Source organism: Glycine soja, chromosome 7 (assembly GCF_004193775.1).
Source record: "Glycine soja cultivar W05 chromosome 7, ASM419377v2, whole genome shotgun sequence".
In the NCBI taxonomy this organism is placed as follows: Eukaryota; Viridiplantae; Streptophyta; class Magnoliopsida; order Fabales; family Fabaceae; genus Glycine; species Glycine soja.
This window is the reverse complement of record NC_041008.1, coordinates 5,690,140-5,715,022: the sequence shown is the minus strand read 5'-3', so window position 1 is coordinate 5,715,022 and position 24,883 is coordinate 5,690,140. Positions and strand designations below refer to the sequence as shown.

The 24,883-nt window shown below is 31.1% G+C and overlaps 2 protein-coding genes, 1 long non-coding RNA gene and 1 pseudogene across 10 annotated transcripts; 3 read left to right on the top strand and 1 right to left on the bottom strand.

The window, feature by feature from the left end:
- The first annotated feature begins 4,370 nt into the window (after positions 1-4,370).
- Positions 4,371-6,796, top strand: LOC114418375. The gene is made up of 4 exons (XM_028383679.1): positions 4,371-4,507; positions 4,598-5,229; positions 5,511-6,236; positions 6,391-6,796. Exons 2-4 carry the CDS (start codon positions 4,600-4,602, stop codon positions 6,595-6,597), a joined length of 1,563 nt encoding a protein of 520 aa, XP_028239480.1. The 5' UTR covers positions 4,371-4,507; positions 4,598-4,599; the 3' UTR covers positions 6,598-6,796.
- Positions 6,797-9,440: 2,644 nt separating this feature from the next.
- On the bottom strand, positions 9,441-14,545 carry LOC114418374. 7 transcript variants are annotated; one of them, XR_003668019.1, is made up of 8 exons: positions 14,303-14,545; positions 13,934-14,187; positions 12,213-12,712; positions 11,598-11,700; positions 11,423-11,478; positions 10,824-11,342; positions 10,509-10,683; positions 9,441-9,903 (listed from the first exon to the last, which is right to left on the bottom strand). It is a non-coding gene; the product is annotated as an uncharacterized LOC114418374 (long non-coding RNA). The 7 variants fall into 7 exon arrangements; XR_003668014.1 differs by having other exon boundaries at positions 10,824-11,478; positions 12,213-12,333; positions 12,616-12,712; positions 14,303-14,542; XR_003668016.1 differs by having other exon boundaries at positions 10,477-10,683; positions 10,824-11,478.
- Positions 14,546-17,692: 3,147 nt separating this feature from the next.
- On the top strand, positions 17,693-19,102 carry LOC114419395 (annotated as a pseudogene).
- Positions 19,103-21,866: 2,764 nt separating this feature from the next.
- On the top strand, positions 21,867-24,610 carry LOC114418372 (3-methyl-2-oxobutanoate hydroxymethyltransferase 2, mitochondrial-like). Of its 2 annotated transcripts, none has more exons than XM_028383676.1 (5): positions 21,867-22,448; positions 22,907-23,113; positions 23,191-23,337; positions 23,811-23,864; positions 23,950-24,610. In XM_028383676.1, the coding sequence occupies exons 1-5, from the start codon at positions 22,032-22,034 to the stop codon at positions 24,208-24,210; spliced, it is 1,086 nt and encodes a 361-aa protein (XP_028239477.1). In that variant the 5' UTR covers positions 21,867-22,031; the 3' UTR covers positions 24,211-24,610. The 2 variants fall into 2 exon arrangements, with proteins under 2 accessions (XP_028239477.1, XP_028239479.1); XM_028383678.1 differs by having other exon boundaries at positions 21,869-22,439.
- Positions 24,611-24,883: the final 273 nt, after the last annotated feature.

The window sequence follows — 24,883 nt, the reverse complement described above, 5'->3', positions numbered from 1 at the left end:
TTGGCAAGCTAAACATGATTTAAGGACATGGATATGGATGACGTATACTCTGAAGAAAACCGGCCAACACCAACTAAAGAAGCAAAGAATACAGGAAGCATGACGAAAAGAATGAGAAAACATAAAACATAAGTGATTCTTTCTATTTGAGTGTTTGGACTTTGGAATGTAAAATTGATGAGACTTAGATATTGGGAAATGAATATTCTTCATTGGATTTGCTAATTTTGAAGAAGGAACGCATATTAAATAGTGCAAATGCATATAAAATTACAAAATTATTCTTACTGCAGAACTAGTATAGATGTCATAAAATAAAAGGACCCAGTAACACACTATTTATATTAATAGACAATTACAACATAAAAAAAAGTACTTAAAAAATTGTAATTTTTTATAAATCATATGTTAATTAAGGAAGAAACCTAAAACATGTTGGCAAGCTAATCATGATTTAAGGATATGCATGGTGTACATTCTGAAGAAAATTAACGCCGAGTAAAGAAGCAAAGAATATTGGGAGCATGACAAAAGAAATGAGAAAACATAAAACATAAGTGATTCCTGTTGAGTATTTGGACTTTCGAATCTAAAAATGATGAAAGCTACCCTGAGACTCTGAGAGACTTAGATAGTGAGAAAGGAATATTCTTCATTGAATTTATTAGTTTCTAAGAAGGGCGAGTAACACACTATTTATATTAATAAAAAATTACAAAATAAAAAAGCCATTAAATTACTAGTGAGACTTAAAAAAATATTGTGATTTTTAATAAATTATACTCAATTATAAAAAAATACGTTGAAAAAAAAGTGTGATGTTAATATTTTCCTTAGTTTTTAACAGGTGATTTTTTATTTTTAATTTTTGGCATTCTTTTGTTTTTTTTCTTTCTAAATTTCTCATTTTACCCCTTCATCTCCTTCTACCTTTTCCTTGCTTTGTACTCTATCCCTTCCTCTCTAGCAATACTTATGACTGCTACGTTAAAATCACAGTCACAAAAGAAAGTGAACAGAGAATAAAAACAAAACAGATCGAAACCAGACAACAACGTAAAGGGTTTGGTTGGAAACAAAGTGAGGATAATGGAGGAAAGAATTGAAAAAGTAAAGACAAAAGAAAGAAAAAAAGATAAATAATGAAATTCATTATTGAAAGTGTGACATGTGACTAATTATTCATGAAAGATAAAAAATAAATTTAATTTCTAAAGTGTAAAAAAATATGAAAAATTAATCATATTATTAAATTTATAAAATTATCTTGTCATTTAATTCTAATGTTTAATAATCAATTATGCAATAAGTTGTATTTTTTTAAAACTAATTTAATATTAAGTTATAAATTTAAGGATTAATTTGTTATTAAATTATTTAGATAATTAATTTGTCATACTTTTTACATATTTAGATATTAAATTTAAATTTTTTATGTTTGAGGAATCAATTTATCATTATTCTTTTTCCTTAACCTTTGATGGGAGCTTATTCCAGTATGCCAAAAAAACAGTTATATATCTCTAATCAAATACCAAAACGAACCATCATAATTCATTATTTTTCTTCTTTTTTCTACTCTAATCATAGCTTAAAAAAGTGATTTCAGACAGTTTTCTCCTCGATCTCTCTTTTTTCCCCTTCTAGTTCTTCCTTATCCCACAACCAAATATGGTGACCACGATGATGCACCATCATGCACTACCACCTCCACATAAATCCGAACCTGGAAATCAACACCATATTACAAATATTGTATATTCCAAATTTATAAAAAAAAATGATGATTGAAAACAAAAATTATGTTTTCAATCAATACTTTGATTAAAATCAGATCTTCAGTCTCAAGTTGATAAAATAACTATATATCATTTATATCTAAGAAACCAATACCAAAATCAAACAACAAAAAATACATGAAACAAGCCAAGACACATTTGAATCAAAAACTAAAAAAATACAACAGACGAAGCTTCAAATCTAATTCAAAGTCCCATGGGAAAACCTCATGGAAGAGGTCTCAATTTTGCATACTATTTCAATTTTAGTATAACGTACCAATGTAAAATTGTAGTTTTTATATATTAGAAAATAACATTATATTCATCGTCCCATGTTTTATACTTTTGTAACTATGTATCTTATGTTTTAAATACATTGTGACCTATATGTTGTCATATTTAGATTATATAATCAATAAAATTATAACATATAACCTGACCAAAAAAACAATTCCACTATATTATCAATAAATGATATAAGAGAATATGTAAGTGCCATAAGTAGCACAAAACTTAATTATAAAATTAAATGACAAACATACAAAATAAAAGAAACTCCAAAACATAAATTATTCTGCGAACCGGTGTTCTGTTTCCATCTCCAAACCTCTGATCCGAATAATGGATCTAAACAATTGACTTCACAAATAATCACAAACAAATTGAAACTGTAACTTTTTTAAAAACAAGTTTTAAGGAAGAAAAAAAAAGGATTTGAAGACGACTTCTTGCATTGTATTCACGGTGCAAACAATTAGTTTAATTTTTGTATGAGCTATATCGAAACAAACATGGTACATCAGATATGGATTAGGGATGATAATAAGAAAGGTTTGAATATGATCTTATAGTAACTATCCACATTTAAAAATTATATTCATATCAGATCCCACTTAAGTAACAAATTTAATTATTACTCTTATATCTACTGGATTCTTATATACCATCTCTCACCTATCACCTACACTTTAACTATATACATATTGATAATAATAATAATACATCAATAAAAAATTAATATTATAGTCCATTAATTCACACCCACATAAATTTGCAATAAAACCCCTTCTTGTACCGAGCCTCGGGTAATTACTTGCCCCCTTGTGGATATATTTTCGAGTATCCATAAGGTTTGAGTATAGTTTACCATCCTAATAAATTTAAAATCAATGAGGTTCGTTGAAGTGTCAACATCGAATAAAATTAAAAAAATATTATTTTTTGTTGACGACCCTTCTCCCTTCGCAGTCGTCGTCTTGGTCTTCCATTTCCATCATTGTCCTTCTCTTTTCCCTTATTATTTTCTTTTTCTTTTCCCTTTCCCTTCATCCCTATCCCAAAACAAGAGAACAATACAAAAAATCAGATCTTTTCAATTAAACTCAAATCTTCAGATTCAAATCTATAGTAACATGCACTTTCTTTATGAGATTAACGTATAATATTCAGATCTAAGAAATCAACACAAAAAATGAACAAAAATACAAAAAACAAGTCTTGAAGACAAATCGAAATCAAAAACTAAAAACTAAAGAAAAAAGTTTCAGTTCCGCCGCCGAAGTCGCACCAAAAAAACTCCAAAGTCATGGTCAGTTTGATAGCTGGGGTTAAAAAAAATCATTTTTTTTTGTTTATGGATGGTATTTTTTGATTTGGATGTGCAGAAGAGAAGAATAAAGATGGAGTGGTGGAGGGGGAGAGGTGGGGACAGAGGAAGAAGAATCGTATTCCGGAAAAAAGAGAGAAAAATCTTATTTCAGTGGGGCCTCACTTGGGTTTTAACCATTGATTATCCCAGCTAGTTTCAATCTGAGTTTGGATTCAAAACCGATTTCTTAACTGTTTTGTAATCCAATTTCCCAAATCAATTTGGAACTCATTTGTGAAAATATCAATTTTTTTTAAAAAATAGTTTACTTTATAAATCTAAGTTTAGGCTTAAAAATGGTATCTTAAATTTGTCTAAGTTTTTTTAATTCCTGAAATTTATAATTATTTTTTTAGTCTCCCTAATTTAAAAATATCCCACTTTTGATCCAAGTTGACGTAGTTAAAGATATTGTTGATGTGGTTAACAGTGTACGATTTGTGTTAGTTTTAATTATAACTTGAGCACGAAATGTATGTGGTATGGGTATCATAATATTACTTTATTTAGAAGATATAGTAATTAAAAACTAAAAAAAAATATATAAAGAGCAGATTTGACGGAAAGAATTTAAATCACGCCTTCTTCTTCCTCTTTACAGTTTCCTTAGCGTATCTTTAATTGGGCTGTTGAGTTAGGTTATTCAGATAACAATTTCTCCTTCTCTTTATGAAAGTTGGTTCCACCTCAAAAACTTTTAAAATTATTTTCAATTAAAAAAAGTATTCCTACTGTCTCTGTTTATTTAACAGATTAATAAAATATATTTAAATAAGATCTATTATAGAATTTGTAAAAACAATTCCAAAATTTAAAACGAGATTTATTATTAAAATAAAAAAATTCCTACATCATCTCTGTGACATCATAATTTTTTTAAGAAAAAAAAAGAATCCTAGAACTCAATTAATTCTCCTACCTGTTTTTCCATGTTTACCACATGTTCTTCCACGTTAAATCAGGGACATACACAAGCTCCGAACAAGTTTGCGTTTACCTTAAAAATAAACGCACAACAAGTAATTCATTAAAATATCACGTTAGGAATAGGAAGTGACATTTCTAGAGCAACAACTGAGTTGAGTATCAGAAATTTCACTATAACCTTTACATGTTTTTTTTTTTTTTTCCTTTCGCTTCAATAATAATCTTTGGTTTTATGTTTCAGTTATGGCTTCCGACCAAGCAGCAACAACAGTCCCTTTGGATTGTTGGGAGGACAACGAGAAAAAACGTGTAGTCTTGGCGGAAGCAAGTGGAGACTTCATAGATGTTCTCTTTAGTTTCCTCACTCTTCCATTGGGAACTATCGTCCGGCTTGGGATCAATTTTCAACTATCAGTAGAGATGGGTAGCATCAAGAAACTGTACGAGAGTGTGCAAAATTTGGGATCTGATGTTTTCTGGAACGACATCTGCAAGCAAATGTTGCTTAATCCCCGCAATCCGTTAGAAGCCTCATGCCAGAGACTAAAAGTGAAGGTGGATGATACAAATCCCACAAAGTATTTCATTTGTCACAGCTGTTCAACGGAAAAGAATTTGTTGCTGAGTACCTTTGATGGGGGAAGGTGCTACTGTGGGAAATTGATGAGAAAAAACATGGATCTGCTGGTAGAATCCAAGGAAGAAACTGCTGCAGAAAATGGTGTTTTTGTTAAAGGGGATGCCAAGTTCTTGATCTTTGATGACTTGACAGTGCTCCGAAGCACTCCAAGTAAATCCGTCCAAAAATTCCTCGAACATCGACGCAAAGACTTCGAGATCCCTACAATTTCTAAAGATGTTGACATGAAGGAGGTAATATTGCTTTTTAGGCTCTGTTTACACAAATTTCTACCTAATTACTTCTAAAAAAATATAAAAGATAAAATGAATTGAGTATATCACCTAAGAGTTTTTGTTAGTATGTATGGGAAACAAATAGGAGTTGTAAGTTAAATGCCAATGAAAAAATAATAATTTAAGGGACGCACAGGATCTTTCCAATACTTTGGTGATGGTATGGAGTTTTCTTGTCTAATGAATTATAAATTTACAGTCTTAATACTCGCTCCTTTTTTTTTTTTTTCCTTTTTCAGATATTTAGCATACTAAAGCAAGCATTAATCTCCAAATCTCCTCTAAGTGAAGTATTCTTCAAAAAAGAAGGATCTAAGTCATGCTCTTGCCCATACTCTTGCCCTTGCTCACGAAATACCAACCCAATTCATTGGAAAGATTCTATAAAAATCAAGGTAATGGTGAACAAATCAAATAATAAGATTGTGTTGGCCGAAGCAGATGGAGATTTTGTTGATTTTCTTTTCAGCTTCCTCACAACACCCCTTGGATCTATTCTGAACCTTACTAACGGCAAATTTCCCTTGGGAAGCATTGGTAACTTGTACAGAAGTGTGAAGCGTCTCGATCCATCATGGTTCAAAGGGTCATCTAAGGAATCCTTACTGAATCTGAGGGTGGCTCCTCATTTTGGTTGCAAGAGCAGCCCATTTCAAGAAGACCACACTCCTAATTATTGGTATGGCACTGTAGCAGGGAAAGATAATAATGAGGGGCGTACAATGATTTCAAAGAAAAAGGATATGTTACAAACAGCAAAAGAACTGAAACTTTTTGACCCAAGATGTTCTGATGGAGCAAAAGAACCTGGTGTGGGATTTGTGAAGAGGCCGTGTCTATTTGTTGTGAAGGATGATCTGGAAGTGATACAAATGACAACTACTTCTAGCATTGAGTATCTGAGAGATGAGAAAGTCAAGGTGGGTGATTTGGAGGAGCATTTGGTGGAAATCAGGTCAAATGAGGTAATATTCACAATCCGCTCTTGACAACTTGTTCTTTGTTGCTGCCACAATATCGACGGTTTGATATAATGAACTTTGTATAATATTTCTTCCATGTTACCCTCTATGCCCTTTTCAATTTTTAAGTGACGTGGATTGTGCCTATTTTGGTCAGGTAATGAACCTGTTGAGGGCTTCTTTGACATCCAATGAAGCTACTTTGACACGGAGCCTAGGCTGCCTATTGATGAAGTGGAAATGCCAAAGATGCATTCCATTATGGGGTAGATTGCAACGGATGAAAAAGATACACAGGAAGAAAAAAGAAAACGGAGAGAATTCCTGCAATATATTATGTTGTTGCTCTGTGTGTGATAAGTGAATTCGATGGTCATGTAATATTTCATTCTCTTGTTTCTCTTGATTCTACAAGTGTTATTAGAATATTAGGTCTCTAGAATTGATCTATTTTGGTGTTATCATGCACATCAGTCGTGTTAGAACAATTATATAAACTTTTAGTAAGTGTAATATGTGTGTATTTAATGCTATTAATTTCATATTCATATGCATATTAAATAGTATTAGTTATTATAATAAATTAAATATAATATTTGTGAAACACGATGTAAATTATTTTATGTTTGTTTTATATGTTTTCCCCCTTTCCTCTAAAAAATTTGGAAGAGTTGTCTCGCTTGCCTCCTCTTCCGCTTCTCCGTGGCTTTCTCCAATCTGTCCAACATCTCGTTAGAACCAGCGTGGAGGTCATTTGCTCCGGGTATGTGGTTTCCCCCATCTAGAGTTCCCAAAAATCCTCAAAACTAATTAACAAAATTCTGTTCTTGAGAAAATAGTTAAAATATACTTATTTCTGTTACATACTTGTTTACCCCAGAAAGTACCATCTTCATATTCAGAATTAGTAACTTGAGCTGCTGCTTCAATAAAGTTGGAAGGAGTTATATCATTAGCAGAATATATATGCACTCCCTCCCGAAGCTTGAGCTGCTGATTTTGATGTATATCTTGGGTTAATATAAAATTTATAAATATCATCTATATAATAAGGATTTCGATTCAACTATGGCAGAATCAAGAAATCCTTTTCCCTCCTCTTCCACATTCCCTAATTATTGCTGAAAAACTTGATGATTCAAATTTTTTGCTGTGGTGACAGCAAATTGAACCGGTGATATCATCTCACATCATCTTCAGTGTTTTGTTGTAAATCCAGTGATTTTGTGTGGAAACCAAGTCCAGCAATCTGTGGCATGCTAGACTTGGTCATCCAAACTTTCATGTACTGAAACTTGTTCTACAACAATGTAATGTATGTACCTCCTGTTAATAAAAATGTTGATTTCTGTGCTTCTTGTTGTGTTGGCAAGTCACATAGACTCCCTTCATCTCTGTCCACTACTACCTATTTTGCTCCTTTGGAATTGATTTTTAGTGACCCTTGGGGTCCCTCTCATGTTATTTCTACTAATGGCTATTTGTATTACATAACCTTTGTTGATGCTTTTTCTAAATACACTTGGATATATCGCTTAAAAAGCAAATCAGAAACTTTTAGTGTCTTCCAACAATTCAAAGCTATGGTTGAACTTCAATTTAATGCCAAAATCAAGAGTCTTCAAACTGATTGGGGAGGGGAGTTTAGATCTCTTACTCCCTTTCTAGCCAAACTTGACATCAACCATAAGGTTGATATGTCCACACACCCATCACCAGAATAGATTGGTGGAAAGGAAACATGGGCTTATAGTTGAATCTGGTCTTACCTTAATGAAACATGCCTCTTTACCCCTTAAATTTTGAGACTATGCTTTCACTACAGTTAGGTTTCTCATAAACAGGTTACCATTAACATGTATGAATTTTGATGTACCCTACACTATTCTTCTTAAACACTCACCTGATTATACTATCTTAAAGACCTTTTGGCTGTGCATGTTTCCCCTCTCTTAGACCTTATAACAGACATAAATTGGACTACAGATCCCAAGAGTGTCTCTTCCTAGGGTACTCTTCTTCACACAAAGGCTACAAGTGCCTTGCTTCTTCAAGAAGGTTGTTTATTTCCAAAGATGTAGTGTTTAATCAAATCAGGTTTCCTTACACTGATTTGTTTGGACCCTCTTCAGTCTCCTCTAACACCCTGTCTTCATCCACCCATTGTAGTCTTCAATCTATACCAGTTGAAAAATAACTTCATTAATTTTCTTTTACAAGAGAAGTCTTAATTAAGAAAAAATGGGGGTAACACTAAATTTAATTTGAGACTCTAATTCTGGAATAAACGACTTGTAAAAAAAGGGAATAAATTATAACAGTGCATAGTTTACGTAATAACAGGATTATTTTCTATGAGAATAAAGAAGGAAATTTAGAAGAATTATTTTTTAGCAATAAAAATAAACAAGAGACTAAAAATAGGTTAAAAAATTTAGAAGAACTAGAAATATTTTTAAAAAATTAATGAAACACTAAAAATTGTATAAAGAACTCAGAAGGACTAAAAATTGAAATCTAAAAGGTTGAGGGAGTAAAAACTTAATTAAATCCGTATTTTTCATTTGTTATCTGTGTTCTTGGTATATTTTTGTCCTACAATTGTTTCTCGCTTCATTCCCGTTTCAATTTATTGACATATTGTTTTGAGCCAAATATGATTTTTTTTTAATAACAAAATTGAGGCAAATATGATGAGTTTTAAAAGAATGTTCTCAATTAAAATTACTTGGTTTTCATCCATAATTTTTTAATAACTACTTTTTCGATAATTATGGATGAAAAGATTACGGGGGGTACTCTTATTCTTACAGAAGTGCAAAATTACAACAGAACAAAAGGAAAACGGACATGAGGCAAACCAAATCAGCAGAACAAAGCAATAAAAAAAAGAGAAAATTAAAAAAACAATGTACTACAAGCTAGCCTAAACTGCGGTTTAATTACAGAGCTTTTTAAGTATTCCTTCTGTAATTATGAAATAAACCGCAGAAGGCACTCTGCAAAACTCGATACATGCTTTTGTTATAAAACCATAGTTTAAATTGAAAATACAAATTAGCCTTCTGAGTTTTATAGCGGTTTGTGGGGACAATCTATAAATATCATTATTGCTGTAAGATGGGTAGACCTACGAGGATATTACAAGGTATCATAAGAAATGAATCCAAAAACAAGGTTCTTTAAGAAACTTTTGTAGTCAACCTATCTTCAAATTTCAAAACATAAAGATATCTTCTTTAAGCAGATCTGAGCTCATTAAAATTGCATTGTTTCAAACGTGGGCAGAATTTGGTTAAAGATAGACCTGAATGGAGCAAAGTGAAAGGAACGGACAACTTTGCCATTTGAATAGATGCTGAAGCCAAGCAATCAATCAATTACTAGATTTTCGTACACGTTTAGCTAAAATCCCCAAAGATCATTATTCAAAGTGATGAAAACTTTTCCAAAAAATAAATTTATTTAATCTACCATTGTTTCTCTTCTGTGACAAAGGATGCATTCCTTTCCTCTTTGCAACAAGGATATCACAACCAGGCCCATACAGACCAATATATTACTGAGTGACTCTCCCCAAAAAATGTTCTATCTGCATTCCTTTACTCTTTGCAACTAGGATTTCAAACCACTTTGACCTTTTTGAACTTAGTGAATTTTTCTTATCACCCTGCAAGACACAAACTTCTAAAGTTAGCTCACAACTTTAATATTATTAGCAAATTACTAAATATAGTCAACCAACAAGTGTAAAGTGTTAACTCACAAGATATAACATATGAGTACATAAGAGTAATTACAAAGTGACTCTCATGCCCTCATTATACACAAATGAAGAAAATAGATTAACAATCATTTGTCATACATTTTGTTAAGTGAAGTTCATGGTAAAAACAACAATCTCAAACGTAAAAAGACAATAGAAGGACAAAAGGGAAAAAAGAAAACCTGCATGGATGTAAATCTTCAATTTCTACAGTAACAATTATATATTGTTTATAGAAACTTATAAAAAATGACAAGCATATTTGCTGGAAGATAGTACTACTACTTTCAAACGAATAAATTATGATTGAAAACATTTATAGCTCAAAAAAATTTACACTTACATTACAAATTATATATTGGTTATAAACTTGTAAGAGATAACAAGCATATATTTGCTGGAAGATAGTACTACGATTACTTTCAAATGAATCAGTTATGATTGAAAACATTTATAGATCCAAAAATCTTAACTTACATTCCATCAAAATTAAACACTACAGAACTCACAGAGAGGATTTGGCTAGGAATCCTTAAAACTTTTACTCTTCCACCTCTACCATCAGCCCCAATAGCAATTAAATCCCCATTACTTGATTGTTTTGTAGATGATGGTTCACTGTTCTCTTAATGTTTGCACCATTTACCCTAGTATCGATGAGTTCCATCAGGACCAAGCAATCCACTAGAAATGCAGATGCTCCCAGGAGATTAAGATGGAGAAAGAAGAAAATGCCCAGCATTTGAGTTTTGTTCAGTAAATCATGAATAGTATATACTTTTAATTAAAAAAAATCTGTTTTTAAAACTCAACTAGTAGCATACCTGAATTTGAAAGTGTTAATGGTAACTCCTTTGTAATGTTCACCACGGGTTGTTTAATGTTGGTTTGTAAAGTTACATCTTCATCCATAGCACCAGCTGAAATGTTAGCCATGTCAATGCCAATGTCAATATCAACTCTGGGAGACGCAGCCAAAGTACATTTTCCTTGCAATGATTTTTCAGTCTTTATGCCAGACACAGGCTCTAGCTTCACTAGAGAAGGCTTGCTAAAAGCAATATCATCCCTGTCTTGATCTTTGTAGTTGTGTTTTGAACATCCTTGCAAAGCATTAGTGCCTTCTGGATCATCCTCATCAATTGAGATATACTCTCTTTTTATATCAAGAGAAAAGGTAGTTTTACTTCCATTACTAACATTCACAGCCTTATTTTTAGTAACATTGGAGTTCTATATCTTCAAAGATTGAAAATATTTACTGTTGTCGTTTGCAGTCAGGTCAATTCCAGATTTGGGTGTCAAAATTCGGTTGCTTTGTTCTTTTGATGAAAGTTTGCAAGCTGTCAATGTATCAGAATCAGATTTGATGCTTTCTTCGAGATTCTTTGAAGTCTTTGTTATTTTAGAAAGTTTCACAGACCTCAGATATTCGTTCTCTTTTGCTTCAGTTAATGTCTCCAGTTCTTGTACCCTCTCCTAAAAATGCCCAGAAAACTCAAACAGTTAATATCCATATAAATTGCTACTGATTTTTTTTTATCAGCATAAATTGCTACTGATGAGATTAGCAACTAGCAAGTTCATCATGTACTTACCTTCAGTTTAGTGATCTTCTCTTTAGCCTTCTAAAGCTTTTTGCTATACCAAGCCTCACCTCTTCCAAGAATATTGCACTTGGCCATCAATTGTTTATAACTCCTATCAGAATATGAGCAATTACAATTTACATTCCAGGCAAAGCATAATAATTTTAGGGTTTAAATATTTTTACTCAGCAATTTAGTATTTTTATGTTTTTCATCCTTACAAAATTATTTTTTTATTTTAAGTTTATTTTGTTTTTTTTCCTTAAAGTATTTTAGATAACACTTTGAATAGGAAAAAGTATTATATAAAGTATGGACAAAAAATAAAACAAACATAATTTGGAAAAATTAAAAACAAAAAAATAATTTTACAAGGATGAAAAGTAAAAAAATGCTAAATGATAAGAACTATGTAGTAAAATCTAGTTTTTAGTCAACCAGGCACAATTTTAAGGGCTAAACACGAATCTTGTGCCTACAGTACACAGAATAGTATCTCAAGCAAAAGCGCAAAAATTAAAATATTTGTCTGTTTCAAATTTCAGAAAGTTCAACACTGAACAACTTTTTCAACGTACCTTATTTGCAAAAAAAAAAAAAAAAAAAAAGATTTGGTGGATAAACCTGTTCCGCATGACCACCAGAGATCTTTTCAATATATCTACTGTGTCTTTACTGTTGGCCCCTTACCCAAAGCGGCAAGCTTCAAAACCTCCTCTTCATCAATGTCCAGATCAGATATACTCTACGGTGCAGGCCATAAACCAACATAGCAAGAAGTAAAAAAATAAACAAAAATTATATCATAAACAAAATATGGTTACTCGATCAAAATTCAAAATGAAGCTCCACTCATAATTTTAAAGCTGCAAGTTCTTTAGTCAAAGCCATATTACTTTCTTTTAATCTAAAACACTCCAAAGTTGACTTCTCAAGCTCCTAATTCAATATAAATCTTTACAAGTTAATTCAGGCTGTAAATAGTTAACTTGTCTCAAATAAAACAGAAGGCTACAGAGTATTTCACCTCTGATTTCATTTGAAGCTGGAATTGATGCTTTTTTATTTAAAACCTCATTCTTTAAAGCTGTCTCTATCTTTGCCTGCTCCTTGCAAGTACAAAGCTGCAGGCATACCCATTTAAGAGCCATGAGAAATCAATAGCATTTATTAAAAAAAATTGCAGTAAATATGAAAGACAAATTTTATGCTTGCTACTATTTTTTGAAACAAGGGAGTGAACTGAGACCTTTTAAGGAGATATATAACACCAGGTAATAGTAATTGATTGTCCCACACCCCACAAGGATTTAGTGTTTGAACTTTTAACCAACATTACTAACCATTGATCTGATTGCAAAGTAGCATATTGCATTAAAATTAAAATATAATACATGGGGCAAGATTTGAATCCCTTCACTGAGTTCACTCTACTAAGCCACTCATTTCACTGTCATTCCAAATGCCCCCATCATCAACATATTGGTGTTTCTTTAATTCGTTACAGATTAAAATAACAGGTCACATGAAAAGAATGAATTTTGAATTTCTTTTCCCAATGCACTCCCTCACGCCCAGCACTTTTGGGCTTAGTACATAAATAACATGGTGGGTGACTCTTTGAATGAATCTTGGATATGCTTAGATACTATCTTAGAATGTGGATTTGAGCCTAACTCAAATCCAAAAGTTAGCTCATAGGGTGAGGTTTGCCCCTCACTTATATACTCTACCTTGATTTTATCTCTAGTCACCGTAAAAGTAGGGTTTTTTCTAATAACACTTTCCATCCAGTAACCATCACAAAGCAAAGCATGGATCAGTTTAACATTCCAATAAAAATTAACAATTCTAAACAAGTTTCACGCACTCACTCACACCTCAAACTAAAGCATCTCATTTACAAATTTACCCCACAGATTAAGCTAAACAAAACCAATAACTGCAACAAAAGCCTTACCCTACTATTATACTAAGTAAGGTCAGGTAAATGGATAGCATGGTATCATTGAATTCAATTAAAGCCCAAATTCTTAAGAATATTATTCAAGACCTCTCTTAACAATTTCCTCCAATGCCCTTCTTGATCTTCCTCGTTCCTATCCCCATTTGAACATCAAATGCCACACACTCACTCACACCTCAACCTAAAGCATCTCATTTACCTCACAAATCAAACTAAACACAACCAACAACAGTACCAACAATATCAATGAATTCAATTAAAGACCAAATTTTTATAAATATTATTCACCGTGATATCCTTCAATCTCCTCCGATGCGCTTCTTAGTCTCTCTCTCCCATCTAAACACAACCGTTAAAAAATAAAATAAAATAAAAATACCTTCTCATTAAGTCCTTCCAATTCCTTTGTTTGCCCTTCAACCTGAGAATTAAGCCCCGAAACATTCACCTCCCTACGCAGGAAGCCCAGCATCTTCCTCCAATTCAAAGCTCTTCTGAGGCTTCACACTATCGTTCGCATCTCCCACTGACTGAAAATAGAGCCAGCAAGCGTCGCTGGCCCTGCAACCCTGCTTGCAAATGGGGCAAGTGTGCTTCTTCCCTTTCTAAGAGTACTCCAACCATTGCCGCAGACTGCACACAACACCCCCACCAAACAAACATACCCAAATCAAAATGGGTGCAATGCAACTGTAACAGTGTCTGCATCGATTAATGAAAAAAACGCAATAGGGTAGAAGGGATTTACCAGAGCTCGTGAAAAACGTGGACGCAGATGGAGACCGATTGAAGATCCTCGCTGATGAGGTTGAGGGGCTCATAGGAGATCGAACAAATGATGCCGGCGAGGTCGCCGCCGGAGGTCGCCGCCGGAGTCCGCCATCGCTTGCGGCGGCGATGGGTAGTAAAAAAAGAATATAGATTATGATACACGTGGCCACTTCCAGGCAGAAGCATGAAATAGCTTTCTTGTAAGGGTAAACTACTTACGGCACCCGTCTGGATGCTAAATTTTACTGTTTTTTGTATAATTATATTGATTATTTATAATGTTATAGAATTAGAAGTAGATAATATAATTAAAATTAAATTTTATCTTTTTTTATAGTCACTTATACATATAAAAGAATTATCATATTTAGTAATTAAATCAATCAAATATACCAATAATAATATTTAAAGGATAAAAAAATTAATAATCTCCAAAATAATTAAATAATTATTTTTGTTCCCAGATGTCAATAAATTTATCTCAAAAGATAAAAATTCAAATTTTAATTTCTGAAAATAAAAAAATACAACAAGTCTATATAACATATTTTCGAATGAAATTGTTTGTGTTCTACATACCCAGAAACATATATGATTATTTAATCAAAATATAATTTAATTTTCATTTTATTCTCTTTTTTAAATCGTTGTAAATATAACATTACAAAAAATATTTTTTTAAAAATAAAACAACATAAATTAATCAATATTATATTTATTCTTATGTTTGTTTTAATTTATACTTCTTTTCTTATTTTTTCAAATGTATATTATAATGTTGTGTTTATAACGATTAAAAAAAATGAATTTAAATGGGTAGAATACCAATAAATTCGTCCTTAAATATATCACATAGACTCTTTCATTAAGTATAACAGACGGAAATTAATTGATTAATATATTTATTGCATTTTTTTTTTCATTTTCGTAAACTACAATTTGAATTTTCATCTTTCATGAATAAATTTATCCGTGTGTTACACATTCATGAATGAAAATGATTATTTATTTATTTATTTTAAATATATTTCTAATTAAGACATAAAGGTAGGGAAACAAAGGTATACGATGCAAACATGGCGTGTAAATAGAAAATGTCTACTTTTTTTTATATATTAAATAATTTATTATTTTGGATAAAACTTTCAATCCTTTCATTTGGGTCCTAATACCCCTTCGAGGGGCTCAATGTGAATTTAAGCCTTCCACTCCCATGGTGAAATATCAATATTTAATTTTCTAATTAAGTGAAAGTTTGAAATGTTATTTTATTATTTGGACAAATAAAAAATTTAAAAACATTGATTGCAAAATATTATATGTGATTGACTTGTCACAATAGTGTGACAAGTCATTATATTACTAATGTTTTTTTTTAAAAAAAAGATTACATAATGGTTTCCAATATTACAAACGTGACAAATTTTAATTCTTTATTCATTAATAGTTTTTTCAGGAATTAAAATACTATACATTTACTTTTTAAGATTATGAATATGTACTAAAAAATAGAAGAAAATTATATAGCTCAGAGATTAAAGTTCTACATTTTCAGTTTTGAGCAAATATTTAATGAATATTTTCGGGATTAAATAATTTCAAGGACACAACTGAGATCTCGCGTCAACTAATTAACCCGTTAGCAATAGATGAAAAATTAATAAAAATTTTAAGATTTCATCTCACAAAATTGTTGTTTGTTAAGTACAGCATACTGTTCAGCAATTTCCTTGTTCAGCATTTTCACAAAATAAGTGGATTGAGATTCTCTCCATAGAAGAAAAGAACAACAACTAGAAAATGGAAGAATCTCAATCCACATCTCAACTTTAAAAATGGAAGATTTGAGACCGTTACTTCCAATGGTGAGCTGCAATTGTATTTTCTTTCTCTCCATTTTAATCAAATATAACTTTCTTTAATATAATGAATTACCCCAAAATGAATGTTATTTAGCAAATTGCTACAACTTTTTTTAATCATAACGATTTACATGTTTGTATATATCTGGTTTCGAAGTGCACCATTTAGTTAATTTGAGATCATTGATGGTTGGTTTGGCGGTGCATATATATTTTAATCTTGCATTGGACAATAAAGAAGCTACTACCGCTGCACGCATCATACATGCAATGTGAAGAAACAGATGCAAAGGTTATCCAAACAAAGACACAAAAAGCATCGTGGTGACCACTTACGAGGGAATTCACGATCACCCATGCGAAATGTTCATGGAAACCCTAACGCCTCTTCTGAGGCAAATACAGTTTCTCTCTAGGTTAGGTTCCAATAATAACGGTGGTCCTTAGCTTCTTCTCTGCTATAACTACAGCTAGCCTGCAATATGTATGCATTTACGTACATGCAATGTAACTCCATTTATCAAACAGACAATTTGACTTATATTTACTCTCTTCATTTGCTTTCTAGTTCATTATGTTGTAATTGAGGTGTACAATGTACTGTCACATCTGGTTTGATATTGCCATTTTGTACATGAATCTATAATCTACCTACTTTTCCCGTTAAAAGTTAGAGTGCATGACAGAATATTCTTTAATTAGTAAAAAAAAAATACTTTAATTAGTTAAAGTTGTTGGAATTTAATATTGATTTACTGTGATATAGGAAAATATCTTATATTATTAATTCATAAAATATTATAAATGTTAATTTTAAAATAATTACTATAAAATTTACTATAAAATTTAATAAGTTATTTTGAATGATAGTATAAAAAAAACTTTTACCCTATAATTGTGTATTTAAATTCAATTCAAATTGTTATTTTTACATGCAATAAATTACATATTTTAATTTCTATGTTGGAAATTAAAATACATAACTTTAATGATGATAATTTTACTGTCTCTCAGTTATATATTTTTAATATTTTTCTCTAAAATTTCCCTTCGATGTTCATTAGATCACATACTAATTCACAATAATACAAAAAAAAAAAACTTTTCAACCACATTAAATTCTTCATTTTTTAAAGTTTTTTATGCTTAAATAATCTTTTGGATCAATTATATCTTTTAGTTTAATTCCCCTTATCTTTATTTCTAAATTTAATTTAAATATTTTTGTAAAAAAATATTAAAAATAAATTTATATAACAATTTAAATAAATTATCGATTATAGGTCTCAAATAGAGTTTAAATAATTGAAATATATAGTGCTATAATTTTCAATTAAATAAAGTTAAATGTTTTTCTATATAAAATTTAAAATATTAGTTACATGTAATAAAAAAAATGTCATTCAATGCTAATATTATTACTTCTGGTTTTCTCGAGATCCTACGTGAGTGATGATCATTGACAAAAGGGTGGTCACGTGCGACACGTATCATCACGTGTAGGTATGCGAGAGGCGACGGCGAACACGTGTCAGGAGCATCATTCTGGTATTGGCATACTTGGACAAGGTTTCATTTTCCTCTTGCTATAAATGCAGTGTGCATCTTTTACATTTTTCGCAGTGGCAGTGTTGGTTCTCTGTTTAGGGTCTATTGTTAAAAAATGTCGTCGCAGTTAAGCCAAGAACTTTGTGAAATGATATGGCCAAGAACTTTGCTTGATACCCATCTGTGAGATCAACTACTCTTTCAAAAGCGCATCCAGGTACCCTTAATTAAAACTTCTGTTACATCCCTGTAAGCAAATGTTTATTCTTCTTGTTAATCTCTCCAATACTGAAATAACCCTTTTTTAAAAAAAAATAATCAAATATTTAATACATTAATAATAGAGTATTAGTGTTATATTAAGTTGAAGTAAACAGAAAATATTCTGAATTAATAGTGATAATACGTTGAATTAATAGAACTGAGAGTTCAATTCTTTTAAATAAAGTTGAAATTTAGTCCTGCATGTGTATAGAAAAAATATAATTGTGAGAAGACCTTATTAAAATTAGTCAGCTGAAATCCTACTAAAGATTTTTCATAACTCGTAAGTGAAACTTCACTAGTAAATATTTCGAATTTATATCATAAAAACAAAATGAATGGATGCACGCACGTTTAGCCGGTAACGGGTTATAGGGTAATTTTATTATTTTTTTTTAAAGAATTTGATGTTTTGCTATAATTTAAACTGTTATATGTTTTTTTGTGTTGTGTGGTGAAAGGGAGATAGCAGCAGGGACAATAGCAGACCCAGGATCATTGAAGGCAAAGGACAAGACAATGGGGGATGTGGCTGCATGTTAAGGTGCCATAGAGCATATTGATGAGCTTGGCAAAGGACATTGACTATCAATTGGATCTTGGTCTGGTTATTGACGTTCCTGTCATTGGCAACTTCACCATTCCTCTCTCTCAGAAGGGAGAGGTCAAACTACCAACCCTCTCTAACATGTTCGCCTAATCGCATCCACAGAGCTTATAATTAGAATCAAATAAATGCATTGCACACTCCATGATGTGTTTTACTTTTATGTAAATTTCGCCCTTTTTAGTTGTACTTGTTATTGGTGTATGCTCTAAAACTATTCATGGCTTTTGTAGTACGTAGTATTACTTATCATCATAGTTTGTGAAGTGAAGAACATGTTTAGTATGTCTATCCATATAGTACATTGGATAATAAATTCCAATAATACACAACAAATTCCAATATAAACGAATTGCTAATTTGAGACTAAAAGGATTTAAGTATTTAATGCTTTTTCACAATAAAAATTAAGTAAATATTTCAAATTCATCCTTGAAAGTTTGATATTCTTGATATGCTGATAAATTGGTCCAGAAATATACATAATTCAAATTCAGTTCTTTGCAAGTAGTCCTTTTTGATGTCTTAGTGCCTTTTTTTTATCTATCAAAGTTCTTCTTTGTCTATAGCTCGGGTGAATCCCCCATGTCTGCTTTTGAGTGTATCTGAGTACCCTAATAATAATAGAATTGTCAAAATTAATTTATCATATTTTTTTTTTATATTTATAAGATTAAATTTGTACTTCCTTCGCCTGATCAATGTTAACAACTAGTAAAACTACATTTCAAATAAAATAATGTAAAATTATGATGTGTTGATTTTTATTTTTAAACCTACAAAGAGTTACAAATACCAATAAACATAATATAAATGAAAAAAACTAGTTCAAATAGTTGAATTTGTAATGACTTTCTATTTGTGATATTTTTATCTTTTATTTTGGGTAGGAAGTGTAGTTGCCAAAAGCCACTTGAAGGAATGGCCTAGGGAAGTTGGGGCAGCTAAGCCAGATGTGCCGGGATTGATACCCGCATATTCACTTGATTGGGTTTTTAATTTTTAATATATATCTGTGCTAAAAGTTGAAACTTTTACTAAAAAGGATGTAAATTTTATTCGGTTCGGTGGATTTTAAATTATTATAACAAAATGAAATAAGTCCTAATATTAGAACTTTTGAATTAAAAGTTATAAAATTTATTAGGATTGATTATTATTTTTTTATTTTCTTGAATTAAAGTATTAAAAATTTGTTAAGAATTATAGTTTTACTTTTTTTTAAAACTTTTTTATAATTGAAATCATAAAATTTGTTAACTGAATTTTCTTTTACTGAAATCATAATTTTTTTATGATTTTATTTTAGTTTTTTTATTTACCTGTTCAAAGTTATAAATGTTTTTTTTTATCTTACCACTTTGAAGTATAACTTTTTATTTTATTTTATGACTTTGAATTTTTTTTTAATAATTATTTATTTCTTTCAATTTTTTGAAAAAATTACAAATAATTTTATTTATTTAATTATTAAATAAATATTTTAAATTTTACTCATTATTAATTATATATATATATATATGGTTTTATTTAATATGTTAAATATTTTTTAAATATTATTTTATTTAAAATATTTCTATAGCGATGTATCGCTTTGAAGCACTTGTGATGAAACAAAATATCTCCCATTTCGTCAATAATTTTTTATTTTCTTATTTTTCAGGTCATGCATCTTATTATAGTCTTTGATTTTCTTTTGAATCCTATGATTTTTTAATAATATTTTTTAAAACAAAATAAAAAATAACATAATGTTATTCAATATATTTTTTTAATGTTAATTTTATTTCAAATACTTAAATTTTAGAAAACTTAAATTTAAAAAAAATATTAAAATATTTTGTTACTCATATTAACTTATAATTTATTTAATAATATTATTTTTTTAAAAATAAATTTACTATTAATAATATTTAATAATTTAGTAATATAAATAATTATTAAATTAAAAATAATATAATGCATTGACATCAAATAAATAAAAAAAATTGGAGAAGAATATAAAAATATAAACTATATTATACTTATTAAATAATTAAAGTTATATATAATTTATAAAAAAACTGAAAACAAAATAAAAGAGAACAAAAATAAATAAATAAATTCTAAAAGAAAAAAATTTAAAAGGTAAATAAACAAAACGATATATAACTTACAACTTCAAAATCATAAAAAAATACCACTGAAATCGTAAATAAAAAAAATTAAACTCAAATCATAATTTAAAAAAAAGAAAAAGCACATCGTAGCCAATATTGCGACTGATCCATCTTAAATAATAATTTGAAACCAACCGCAAATGCAATTTTTTTTTAAAAATTACAACATTTCGCTAAAATTTCCCTAAAAATCTTAGTCTAAAGCAGAATGCGTCATTTTCCGAAGAAGACAAGAATGTCATCTTATAATTGGGTTTGTTCTTTTTTATTTTTTTGTGACAAAATTGGGTTTGCTCTTTTTTTTTCATAAAAAATCTTAAATTTACACTAATTTGACTAGAGATATTGATTTAATTTTATTTCCTGTGCTCATGTTTATTAGCTTGTTATTTTTGGTAATCAATTATTTGCACTAACATTCAATTCCTCGTTTTCTTAATTTCGTAATATTTCGGAAACAAACTACAGCATAAGTACTAAGTTCCATTGCCTTGACTCTAAGAATAATGGAATGAATACTTTCAGAGTAATTCAAATGTGCACGTGCTTGTAAGTTAAAAATGCGAAATTTTAGAGAGCGTGAATTTATCTCCAATTAACTTCCATAAGATATGGAGCCACTAGTCCAGATGAAGTTTTTTTGTTTTGAAAACTTAATTAAATTAGTTGTTAAACATTGTTATAACGTAGTATTTAACAAAGTAATACCTAGAGTATTTTAAAGGACAAAAAAAAATATAAATATGATGAAAAATTGAAAAAATATTGATATGTTATTAGTAAAAAAAAATAGCATAGTTTAAATTAATTTAAAATCATCTTAACCATCATTTTTAAAATAACTATTATAAAATCAATAATTTTTAGTATACAATAATATAAAAAAATTACACTTACCTCATTAAAAAATAGTCATAACGTTTAGAATTTCATGTATATTTATCATTTAGTACACACACATGTTTTTTTATTATTGATAGAAGCTAAAGAATAATCTATTTATTTATTTTTCTCAATTTTAATAATTAAATCCTATTTTATTTTGAAAGTACATTTATCCTTAAAAAAAAAAAAAATCTAAGCAATAACATAACAGAAACATTCTTTGTTTTCTTTTCCTAGTGGGTGGGAGCAGCCGAACACACACAAAAGCTATGATCACAAATTTGGTAAGCAGTTGTTGAATTCAAATCGAGCTTCGCTTTCTCTTCCCTGCACTTTGCACTTTGCACTTTGCACTTTGCACTTTGCACTCTGCACAGCGCAATGGCGTGTTTGTTGAGAGCGAGAAACCCCTGTTACTCTCTGATGAGGCGCATTCGAATCCGGTGCATGAGCAACGTTCCCGAGAACACGGTGTATTCGGGGCCCACCTCGCAGAGCTCGACCAAGCGCGTCACGCTGAGCCAGTTGCGCCAGAAGCACCGCGCCTCCCAGCCCATCACCATGGTCACCGCCTACGACTACCCCGCCGCGGTGCACCTCGACACCGCCGGCGTCGACATCTGTCTCGTCGGCGACTCTGCGGCGATGGTGGTCCACGGCCATGACACCACTCTCCCCATCACGCTCGAGGAGATGCTCGTCCACTGCCGCGCCGTGGCGCGTGGAGCCAAGACGCCGCTTCTCGTTGGGGACTTGGCTTTTGGGACCTACGAGTCCAGCTCCAATCAGGTCATGCTCGTGCGTATTGTTTCACTCATTGTTGAATGGTTTTTAATGCTTGTTTGAATAAACTTATCTGGAAGCACTCGTAGAAAAGAAAAAAAATGAAATAAAAGCTATTAGCTTAGCATATGTATTAATTAAAAAAATAGTTTTTTTTTTCATCACCAAATGAGTGGATCAAGTGATAGAGTTGTTCTAGCTTAATCTGTCTTGGAGGAAGAGTTTTTGTCGCGTAAGTGATCCTAACTGGTTCGAATAGGATGATTGCCTTTATTGTAAGATGTGGTATATACAAAAAAAAAAAAAAAAATCATTTTTTAGAGAAAATAATATGATAAAACTTCTATAAATTAACTTATGCATGCCTTAATTTTAGCTTATAGAGAAGATTTTGTTTTTTTCTTCTCTTAAAGTGCTTATTGAGAAGTTTATTCAAATAGATCATTAAGTGTTGTTGTTTTGATTTTAAGCAGGCGGTGGATACTGCGGTTCGTATGTTGAAAGAAGGGGGAATGGATGCCATAAAACTGGAGGGAGGGTCGCCTTCGAGAATTGTTGCAGCAAAGGCTATTGTTGAGGCTGGAATTGCTGTCATGGGCCATGTAGGCCTTACTCCCCAGGCCATTAGTGTTTTAGGGGGGTTTAGACCTCAAGGAAAGAATGTTGCTAGTGCTGTCAAGGTCTGCCTTCATGTGTCTATTTGGATTTTGAATTATTGTATTGTTGTCCTGAAACTGAAATGAACGAGTTTGTGTAGGTTGTAGAGACAGCGTTGGCTTTACAAGAAGCAGGGTGCTTTTCCGTTGTTCTAGAGTGTGTGCCTGCACCGGTTGCGGCTGCAACCACGGCAACCCTTCAAATTCCTACAATTGGAATTGGGGCTGGACCCTTTTGCAGTGGACAAGTTAGTTGGCCTAATTACCATTTTGGAAAATGTTCTGTTCTTGACATGTACTTTTCGTAAGAGATGAATGCAGCCTACAATAGTGACAGTAATTTTGTTTAAGCTAAAATGGCATGGTCATTGCTTCATTTGAAGGCGTTTATTGTTTCATGAAGTTGCTGTTTTGGACTTTCTGTTTCATGTTTAATTGTTGCTCTTAAATGATATTGTAACTTTCATATGTATAATGTAGATACTTTTTAGTTTTTAGTTTTGAGGATATGTTTAGATTGGTCTTGAGTCTCTTCACTGTCTATTACAACTGATGGAATTCTAATTTGATTGTCCCACAGTCATTTTCAGATAATTGAACAAAGCATTGTTTGAAATTTAATTTTACATTACACTTGTTCTTTTGGGGAAGAGATGAAAGAAGCCTTTTCTGGGTAAAGGGAAAGCAGAGGATTTCTAATTTTGTTTCATTATTCATGCAGGTGCTAGTTTACCATGATCTGCTTGGTATGCTACAACACCCTCACCATGCAAAGGTATTTGTAGCATATCCTAACCTTGTTTTCTCTTTCAGACATTATGGAATTCATTGCTAATTTTGAGATGATGTATCTTTTTCAGGTTACTCCAAAATTTTGTAAGCAGTATGCACGTGTAGGAGATGTCATCAATAAAGCCTTACTGGAGTATAAGGAAGACGTGATAAATGGTTCATTTCCTGATGCTCACCATAGTCCATACAAAATCAGCAAAACAGATGCAGATGTTTTCTCAACTGAGTTGCAAAGGTTAGGTCTAGACAAGGCAGCATCTGCAGCATCTGAAGCAGTTCAGAAGATGGATACAACCAAATCAACTAGTGAAGGGAAACAAACAAAATAATAATATAGTATAGCTAGAGATTCACCCTTTTTTCGCTTGTAGGTCCCAATATGATAATTTAGCATGCTACAAAATGAAGTTACATAATTAAATAGAAGTTGAGCAGTTGACTAATGGATAGATAGACACCATTTTCGTAGGGAAGGCCACTTCAATTTCAATTGTTTTTCCTCTTATCCTTTTGATCATCAATGCCAATGCAAAAAAATTCTTAATGTTACAGAAACAGCATCTTTGATGTCCAACATTATGCATGGAATTTTCAAAACAACCCTGTTTTGAAGCATTGTAAAGGAGCAAAATGTGCGAAACTAGTTGATTTTATTGTTATTATTATTTATGCAATTCATTACTGATGTAAGCCATCCTTTGAGCTTGTGTCAGAAGCAACTTGCTTCCATTGTAGGTTTAGTTTTCTTTGCATATTGGTGCTCAACCCACTTAATAGCATGCTTGTTTTGTTATTCATATTGATTTATTTTATACTATTGGGAAAAGTCTTGCATCACTTTACTGTTTACCAACTTTGTATGAGATGAGACATATAGCCATTGATTTGAATTTAAACGAGAAACAAAAGCCAAGGAACTTATATTTAATGCATTCCAGAGCTGTTGAGGTCGACTGTGATAAAATGGTTCTTGTAAAGCAGACTAAACTTGAATGAGCAGTT

What these genes read in the sequence shown, in the direction of transcription:
- LOC114418372 (XM_028383676.1), top strand. Translation starts at nt 22,032, where the DNA reads ATGGCGTGTTTGTTGAGAGCGAGAAACCCCTGTTACTCTCTGATGAGG. An exon ending in GCTCCAATCAGGTCATGCTC is followed by an intron (nt 22,449 to 22,906) that starts GTGCGTATTGTT and finishes GATTTTAAGCAG; the next exon opens with GCGGTGGATACTGCGGTTCG. An exon ending in GACCCTTTTGCAGTGGACAA is followed by an intron (nt 23,338 to 23,810) that starts GTTAGTTGGCCT and finishes TTATTCATGCAG; the next exon opens with GTGCTAGTTTACCATGATCT.
- LOC114418375 (XM_028383679.1), top strand. Translation starts at nt 4,600, where the DNA reads ATGGCTTCCGACCAAGCAGCAACAACAGTCCCTTTGGATTGTTGGGAG. An exon ending in AAGATGTTGACATGAAGGAG is followed by an intron (nt 5,230 to 5,510) that starts GTAATATTGCTT and finishes TTCCTTTTTCAG; the next exon opens with ATATTTAGCATACTAAAGCA. An exon ending in TGGAAATCAGGTCAAATGAG is followed by an intron (nt 6,237 to 6,390) that starts GTAATATTCACA and finishes TATTTTGGTCAG; the next exon opens with GTAATGAACCTGTTGAGGGC.